The 9,612-nt window shown below is 37.2% G+C and overlaps 1 protein-coding gene across 1 annotated transcript; it reads right to left on the minus strand.

Moving 5' to 3' along the window:
• Positions 4,355 to 4,816, minus strand: LOC107610555. The gene has a single exon (XM_016312595.1). It carries the CDS (start codon positions 4,814 to 4,816, stop codon positions 4,355 to 4,357), a length of 462 nt encoding a protein of 153 aa, XP_016168081.1.

Consider the following 9,612-nt stretch of genomic DNA (forward strand, 5'->3'; position numbering starts at 1 on the left):
AGAGCTTATGATCACTGGAAAAGTGTCACCTTCTCCCAGAAATACATATTTCAGAGATGATGGTAATGGTTTGAGCTCGGGTTTAGGAGGTGTTTCCTCTTCATGAGAAAGTTTCAGAAGTTCTTTCAATTCTTCTGAATCCTCCATATCAGGCTGAACATCTTTAAAAATGTCCTCCAGCTCTGATTCGAGACTCTTAGCCATGTTGATCTCCTCTACCAAAGAGTCAATGAGATCAACTTTCATGCAGTCTTTGGGTGTGTCTGGATGCTGCATGGCTTTGACAGCATTTAACTTGAACTCATCCTCATTGACCCTCAGGGTTACTTCCCCCTTTTGAACATCAATGAGAGTTCGTCCAGTTGCTAGGAAAGGTCTTCCTAGAATGAGAGTAGCACTCTTGTGCTCTTCCATTTCCAGCACCACAAAGTCAGTGGAAAAGGCGAATGGCCCAACCCTGACAATCATGTCTTCAATCACGCCTGATGGGTATTTAGTGGAGCCATCAGCAAGTTGGAGACATATCCGGGTTGGTTTGACTTCTTCAGTTAAACCAAGCTTTCTGATAGTGGATGCAGGTATTAGATTGATGCTTGCTCTAAGATCACATAAAGCTGTCTTGGTGCAATTACCCTCTAATGTGCATGGTATCAGAAAGCTCCCGGGATCCTTAAGCTTTTCTGGAAAGCTTTTTAGAATGACTGCACTACATTCTTCAGTGAGGAGAACTCTTTCAGTTTCTCTCCAATCCTTCTTATGACTCAAGATCTCTTTCATGAACTTGGCATAAGAAGGTATTTGCTCAAGTGCCTCTGCAAATGGAATCTTTATTTCAAGAGTCCTCAGATAGTCTGCAAAGCGAGCAAATTGCTTATCCTGCTCCTCTTTGCGGAGTTTTTGAGGATAAGGTATTTTGGCTTTGTATTCTTCAACCTTAGTTGCTGCAGGTTTACTTCCTACAGAGGTGGTTGGAGAAGCCTTTTTAGAGGGGTTGTTATCAGCACTTGTGTGTGTCTGATCCCTCACTGGCAATTGAATGCCAGAGTTAGAAGCTGGAGTGACGTTAGACGCCAGCTCTTCATCTGTTCCTGGCGTCTGAACGCCAGAACTGTGCCTCCTTTGGGCGTTCAACGCCAGATCCTTGCTTGTTTCTGGCGTTGAACGCCAGTTTTGAGCATTTTCTGGCGTTGAACGCCAGTCTTGTGCCTTTTCTGGCGTTGAACGCCAGTTTTGAGCATAGTCTGGGCGTTCAGTGCCAGCTTGTGTGCCAGATTTATTCCTTTCTGGGCTCTTATTGTCCTCAGATGGATCTGGGGTAGCTTGCTCATTTCTTGGCCTCCTGCTACCTTGAGGTGGGGTATTTAATGTTTTCCCACTTCTCAATTGAACTGCTTGGCACTCTTCTATTATTTGTTTTGACAGCTGCTGCTTTGTTTGCTTTAATTGTACTTCCATATTTATATTAGCTGTTCTTGTGTCTTGTAACATCTCCTTGAACTCGGCTAGCTGCTTTGTTAAAAAGTCCAATTGCTGATTGAATTCAGCAGCTTGTTCTACAGGACTGAGTTAAGCAGTTACTGTTTTAGCCTCTTCTTTCATGGAAGGGTCACAGCTTAGGTACAGATGCTGATTTCTGGCAACTGTATCAATGAGCTCTTGAGCTTCTTCAATTGTCTTTCTCATATGGATAGACCCCCCGGCTGAGTGGTCTAGAGAAGTCTGAGCCTTCTCTGTAAGTCCATAATAGAAGATGTCTAATTGCACCCACTCTGAAAACATTTCAGAGGGGCATTTTCTTAGCATCTCTCTGTATCTTTCCCAAGCATCATAAAGAGGTTCATTACCTCCTTGTTTAAAGCCTTGGATGTCCAGCCTTAGCTGTGTCATCCGTTTGGGAGGAAAGTATTGATTCAGGAATTTTTCTTACAGCTGTTTCCATGTCTTTATGCTAGCTTTAGGCTGGTTATTTAACCACCTCTTAGCTTGATCTTTTACAGCAAATGGAAACAGTAATAGTCTGTAGACATCCTGATCTACTTCCTTATCATGTACTGTGTCAGCAATTTGTAAAAATTGTGCCAGAAACTCTGTAGGTTCTTCCTGTGGAAGACCGGAATAGTGGTAACTTTGCTGCACCATGATAATGAGCTGAGGATTCAACTCAAAGCTACTAACTCCAATGGAGGGTATGCAGATACTACTTCCATATGAAGCAGTAGAGGGGTTAGCATATGACCCCAGAGTCCTCCTGGACTGTTCATTTCCACTTAGATCCATGATGGAGAAAGGGAGATGATGTAAGATAAAAAATCTTATTTTTATTTATTTATTTATTTATTTTAATTATTTCGAAAGAGAATAAATTAAAATAAAATAAATAAAAAATAGATGAAGATTTTCGAAAAAAAATGAGGAGAGAGAATTTTTGAAAAAGATATGATTTGAAAAAGATTTCAAATTTTAAAAAAATCTGAATTTTAAAGTTGATTTTCGAAAACTTGCTTTAAAATAGAGGGAAAAGATATTTTTGGATTTAATGAGAAAAGAGAAAAACAACAAAATATCACAGGATCTAAAATTTTTAGATCTAATGCTCCTTATTTTCGAAAATTTTGGGAAGAAAACACCAAACTTAAAAATTTTAAGATCAAAATACACGAAGACTCAAGAACACTTTGAAGATTCACGAGAACACCAAACTTAAAATTTTTAGAAAACCAAAATAAAATTTTCGAAAAACAAAGGGAAATTACCAAGAAAACACCAAACTTAAAGTTTGGCACAAGATTTAATAGAAAAATTATTTTTGAAAAATTTTTGAAAAGAACATAAAGGACTCTAACCCAAAAGACAAAAATTTCCTAACCTAAGCAACAAGATTTACCGTCAGTTGTTCAAACTCAATCAATCCCCAGCAACGACGCCAAAAACTTGGTGCACGAATTGTGAATCACACTTTTCACAACTCGTACCACTAACCAGCAAGTGCACTGGGTCGTCCAAGTAATACCTTACGTGAGTCACGTCACAGTCATTCAATCACTGAATCCTACTCGGAATACCACAGACAAGGGTTAGACTTTCCGGATTCTCATGAATGCCGCCATCAATCTAGCTTATACCACGAAGATTCTGATTAAGAGATCCAAGAGATACTCATTCAATCTAATGTAGAACGGAAGTGGTTGTCAGGCACGCGTTCATAGGGAATGATGATGATTGTCACGTTCATCACATTCAAGTTGTAGTGCAAATGAATATCTTAGATAGGAACACGCATGTTTGAATGGAAAACAGAAATACTTGCATTAATTCATCAGGACACAGCAGAGCTCCTCACCCCCAACAATGGAGTTTAGAGACTCATGCCATCAAAGAGTACAAAATTCAGGTCTAAAATGTCATGAGATACAAAATAAGTTTCTAAAAGTTGTTTAAATACTAAACTAGTAGCCTAGGTTTACAGAAATTGAGTAAACTATGACAGATGGTATAGAGATCCACTTCTGGGGCCCACTTGGTGTGTGCTGGGGCTGAGACTTAAGCAATTCACGTGCATAAGGCCTTTTTGGGCGTTCAACGCCAGGTTTGGATCCATTTCTGGCGTTGAACTCCAACTTTTAATCCTTTTCTGGCGCTGGTCGCCAGAATTGGGCAGAGAACTGGCGTTGAACGCCAGTTTACGTCATCTATCCTTGAGCAAAGTATAGACTATTATATATTTCTGGAAAGCCCTGGATGTCTACTTTCCAACGCAATTGAAATCGCGCCATTTTGAGTTCTGTAGCTCCAGAAAATACACTTTGAGTGCATGGAGGTCAGAATCCAACAGCATCAGCAGTCCTTTTTCAGCCTGAATCAGATTTTTGCTCAGCTCCTTCAATTTCAGCCAGAAAAATACCTGAAATTACATAAAAACACACATCTCATAGTAAAGTCCAGAAATATAAATTTTTCCTAAAAACTAATGGAAATAAACTAAAAACTAACTAAAACATCCTAAAAACTATATGAAATTAACCCCAAAAAGCGTATAAAATATCCGCTCATCACATGTGAACTTGACTTGATCCTTTTTGACATCTTTAGATGAAGAGCTTCCTTTGCTTTTGCTTTTGTGTCTCAGTAGTCTTCTCATTTTTCTCGCAAAGAGCACCATTTCTTCATCTGAGAAGCTGTCATCAGATTTTTCTCCTTGGGCTGTCATTCTTGATTTAAGTGCTATACTTTTCTTTTTGTCATCTTTGTCTTGAGACATGTGAGTAGTTTCATAGGCCAGCAGCTTTCCTCTTAGCTCATCATAGGTGATTTTGATCAAATCATTCCTTTCAGAGATGGCTGTGCTTTTCACTTCTCACTTCTTAGTGAGACTTCTCAGGATCTTTCTTACTAGAGTTTCTTCAGAGTAGTTCCTTCCCATGGCGTCCAGATTGTTGATGATTATTGAGAACCTTTCGAACATTTGATCGATGCTCTCATCCTCCTTCATACTGAACATTTCATACTCCTTCATCAGCATGTCAATTCTGGTTTCCTTCACTTGCTTAGTGTCTTCATGAGTGAGTCTGAGCTTGTCCCATATTTCTTTAGCCGTTTTGCACCTTGACACTTTTCTGAACTCTTCAAAACTGATTGCGCAGTGCATCAGGTTGATTGCCTTGACATTGAGTTCAACTTTCTTCTTTTCTTCATCTGTCCATTCGCTGTCCTCCTTCGCCACAACTTCTCCATCAGCATTCTGTTTGGTGGGAACATCTGGACCGTTGAGAATGATCTTCCAGATGTTGTAGTCGATCGACTGCACGAAGATTCTCATTCTCTCTTTTCAATAAGAGTAGTTGCTACCATTGAAGTAGGGAGGTCTATTGTTAGACTGTCCTTCAGTGAGAGTGAAAGCCACGATGTTGGGATTCATGTTGTTGGCAATGGATCTTTGCTCCAAGCTGTGAAGCTTGACTCCTTGAGACCATGCTCTGGATACCAATTGATGGTTCTAGATGAACTTGAGAAGAGGGGGTTGAATCAAGTTAGCTTAAAATTTAGAGTTTCAAACTCTGTTGCAGTGGAAGCTTAAGTTGCAAGAGATTATTTGAAATTATCTCAAACGCAGAACATTAAAAGAGTAGAGAAGAAGAGAAAGGGGCCAGCATGTATCCTGGTTCAGATTCTTAGTACCATGAATCCTACGTCCAGTCTCCACCACAAACTATGGTGGAATTTTCACTATAATCCTCAGATTACATACACCAATACTATTGAATTACTCCCTAATCCAACTAGTATCTACCCAAGCTTTCTTCACCAAAGCTTAGCAACCCCAAAGTGCTAACCCAACTTGGAAGGGGAATCTACACAGATTCAATTCTCACCAAGTGCTAACCCAACTTGGCAAGGGGAACTAATCCTAGTTCACACACTCAAATTACATCAGAAATTAAAACAGTGGCTATTTTGCATCACTCTTGCCTTTTCTCTCTTGGCTTTGAACCTCACATAATTGCCTTTTCTCAAAACAGAAAATAACGCAAGACAGCCATAACACAAAAATCAGAATTAAGCTTGAGTAGAAGAAAGAGATTCCAGCTCTGTGTTAGAGATAGTGCTCTGAGTGTGTGTTCTCTCTTTCTTGCTTTCAAGTGTTGATGTGAGGCTTCCTTTATAGATTCACCTTGCTCTACCACTTTGTTCTTCCTTGCCTCTTCCAATTTCTTGTACCATCAACTTGTTGGAGCTGTCTCCTATGGCATGCAATCCTTTTTCCATCCTGCTCCACTAACGCTGCTTGTTGGAGGGTCTGATCCACCAACCTCTGTTGTCCTTGGAGTTGTTGTCTTCCTTGGCAAGCAAAGTGTTTCCATATTTGAGCCATTCCAACTGCTGTCCATAGCTCTGAGTTTTTGTTTTGCTCTTCCAAACTTTACTTGTGATCTTCTGCATTTTTTATTTGCTGATGTCCTTATGTTTTGTTGCTTTGCTAGAGCCACAGCTGTCCATGTTATGTTATTATTTTCTTTTTGTTCCAGCTGTCCTCCTTTCTCCATGATGGACAGATGCCCATTTTTCACTTTAGCAAATGCATAGCCTTCTAGTTTTTGCTGAACGGTGCTTATTAAGTACCTTGGGTTTGTGCCATTGTTCTAAAAACTGAACTGGACCGGCCGGTTCAACCGGGTTAACCGGAAACCGATTACTTAGTCGGTCCAGGTAAGCAAATAAACCGTCTGGCAAAAAACTGGTAAAAAATCGGTCAAACTGGCAGTTAACCGGTGAATCGGTAGAACCGTCCGGTTTTTTAGAGAATTTCCGGTTTGGAAATAAACTCTGTAAACGGTGTCGTTTTGTCTATAATTAAAAAAAAATGAAAGGCTAAAGTGCTGAACGGTGAACCCTAACTCTTCCCAAATCCCAACCCATCTTCTCAGTAGCAACTCAACTCTCCTCTCTGCTCTGAGAACCATAGAGCTACCACCACCAATTGAGCAGCCCACCGCCACCATATCCCGCAGCCACCGTGTTCCGCAGCCACCGCGTCCCGCAGCCACCGTGTCCTGCAGCCACCGCGTCCTGCAGCCCACCGCATCCCGCAGCCACAGCAGCGATGGGTTTGACCACCACAGCCTCCACGGTGTCGTTGTCATCGCCGAGCTCGCCTCCTCTATCGTCGTCGTTGCTCGCCGCCGGTAAGTAATACATGTATATTGAGCTCACCTCCGCTGTTATTCCTCCTCGCCGCCTTCTGATCTTCTGTTCATGATTTTCTGATTTATTTGTTTGCCGGATTCATGATTTTGATTTTTGATTTTCTGAGGTTATTTGTTCATGGTTAATCATTTATTTGTTTGCGGGACTTCATGATTTTGGTTGCTGAATTCATGATTTTCTGAGGTTATTTTGGATTCATGATTTTTAATTTTCTGAGGTTGTTTATTTGTTCATGATTTTCTGAGGTTATTTTTTATTTTTGATTTTCTGAGTTAATTGGTCACTCCCCTCTGTGTAGTTTGCTGAGTTAATTCATCACTCTCCTCTGTGTCCGGTGTTCCCTTTCTCTGAATTATTTTTTATTGTGGAGTTTGATGAGTTTGCTAATTTTGTTTGCTGATTTAGTTTGCTGAGTTTTCTAATTTAGTTATGCTGTGGAGTTTGCTGATTTAGTTTGCAAATTTTGTTCATAATTTTCCTTATAATCTCCAGTGAAGATCTTTGGTTTGTTATACATATTAAATGGTTATATTTTTTTCAACTTTTTTCCCATCTAATTTTCAATGATTGTGATAAAGTCATTAATATTGTTACCTTGCCTTTTATTCAATGCAGAGGCATGTGGTGGACTTTTATGTATCTGATTTTCAATCTGGATTGAGAACTTTGGTTAAAACAGGCTATGGTGCCAGGGTGACCCCTTATGTCGATGATTCTATTGTAATTGATGTCAATCCAGCCAATAAAGACATGTCCCCTGAGTTTTTTCGATGGTTAGGGAAGAGAAAGCTTTCTAGTGACAATCGTATAATGCAGTTAAAAGAAGGGTAATGTAATTTATCTTATTGAAGAGTTGAAATTTTTTGGGTAAAATTGGTATAAAATGAAGCACTTAATCCTGGCATTTGTTCTTGAGAAAACTTTGTTTCATTCTATAAAGATATATGTCCTTGAGTGAACTATGCTTCTCGTTGAGTAATAAAACTTTGATTTTGATTTTGATTGATATGATCGTTGCATGTTGTTGTGTAAATGGAAGCAATTTGGGTCATGCCTTAGGGAAATAGTTGTTTTTTGTTATGAACTTTGTTGATTGAAGTTGGATGTGAACTTTTAATATTAAATTATGAATAATTTATGATGTAAAATTGTGAAATTTTAAATTTTATTAAGTTAGAAATTATTAAATTTATATATTCAAAATTATATACATTTTTTAATAATTTTATTTAATATTTAATTAAACCGGTTAAATTTTGGTTGAACTCCGGTCGAACCAATGAACCATTGAACCAGTGATTTCACTGATTTATTGATCGGTCCGGTTCTCGCAACCTTGGTTTGTGCATTGATTTGAAACACTCAAGGAATACTTAAGCAACATTGTTGGGCTGAGAAAAGAATAATGGGCCCATGTTATGTATCACTAGAAGTGGTTGATGCACTATAAAATTAGACATTTTGAGCCTACATCACTAACACCCACATTAAATAATATTGGACTTTTAACCCAACCAATGTTTGTCATCATTTGTTTGCCCAATCATCAAACTAAGCTCAACATATATAATTAACATAAGGTGACTATTGTCATTTAACAACTTGCTCCCGTAATGATACTAGCTTGGCTCACGATCCTTCCCTGAGCTCTCTGTTGACACCATAAGTTAGATGTTGATATACTAAATTAGTGTCACGTGTTACAAAAGAGTTAGTCTATAATGTTGATACTAAATAAAAAACCCACAGATGAGAACACTTTGTGGTGAAATAACGAATGGTGTATGACTAATTTTTACTGTCTCCATCAGACATGTCCCGAACTGTATTGAAATGATACATTTAAATTTATGTATTGTTGTCTTGTAAAATAATTAATTACTAAGTAATAAAAAATAATATTTTCTAAAATTTTGGATTTGTATTAATGGATTTTTTTAATTAAACATCATTTTATGACTAATTATTCTACAATACAATAATACACGAATTTAAATATACCATTATCATACGTTCTAGGACATCTCTAGAAGGAAAACTGAGACTAAGAGATAGAAATTGAAATAAATTTTAGTATTATGTTTGGTGTAAAATAAGAGATAAAAATTGAAATAAGAATGAAGTTCTAATTTAATTTATACAAAGAGTAAAATTAGAATCCATTAATTGAAATGGGAGTATTTCAAGTATAAAATATTATTAAAATTTTAGTTTTTATTCCTAAAAATTTCAATATCCTGTGTCCCCACTTTTTGAAGGTACTGAAATACTGAAATTTTGAAGAGAAAAATTAAAATTTTAGTACCAGTATTTAGCCAACAAACATAATATTAAATTTTAATCTTTCGGTTTCCGTCCCATACCTCAAAACAAACACTACTAGGTAGGGACAAAAACTAGTCACATATCATTCGCCTACTTCAATGTCCTCATGTATATGTGTGTGTTTTGTTGTTGTTTTTTTAAAAAAGGATCACCACCTTATACCGATCTGAATTGTTGATGTGTTATGTTGATGCATGACATTCTACATAAGTACATATTACTTGACTTATCAACAGTTTATCTGTGTTCAAACTTTAAATTAGGCCATATAAGGTCACCTGTGACTCGTTTTGATGCCTAAACTTTATAAGAATGTGTCAAATACCCAAATTATTACTTGGATAAATTGGTCTCTCTTATTTGCCTTTTTAAATTTTAAATTCTAAATATTTTTAAAAATTTGGATCCTAAAACTTATAAAAATTAGCCAATATTTATTTTTAAAATTTTTTTCTCTCTATAGTTATCAATTTATTTCTTAATCTTTTTTCAATTACTATTTTATTAGTTAATTATTAGTTGAAAAAATTATACTATATATACAAAAAAATTATATCAATAATTAATCAATTACTATGTATAAAA

The sequence above is a fragment of the Arachis ipaensis genome, chromosome B08, assembly GCF_000816755.2.
Source record: "Arachis ipaensis cultivar K30076 chromosome B08, Araip1.1, whole genome shotgun sequence".
NCBI classification, from domain to species: domain Eukaryota; kingdom Viridiplantae; phylum Streptophyta; class Magnoliopsida; order Fabales; family Fabaceae; genus Arachis; species Arachis ipaensis.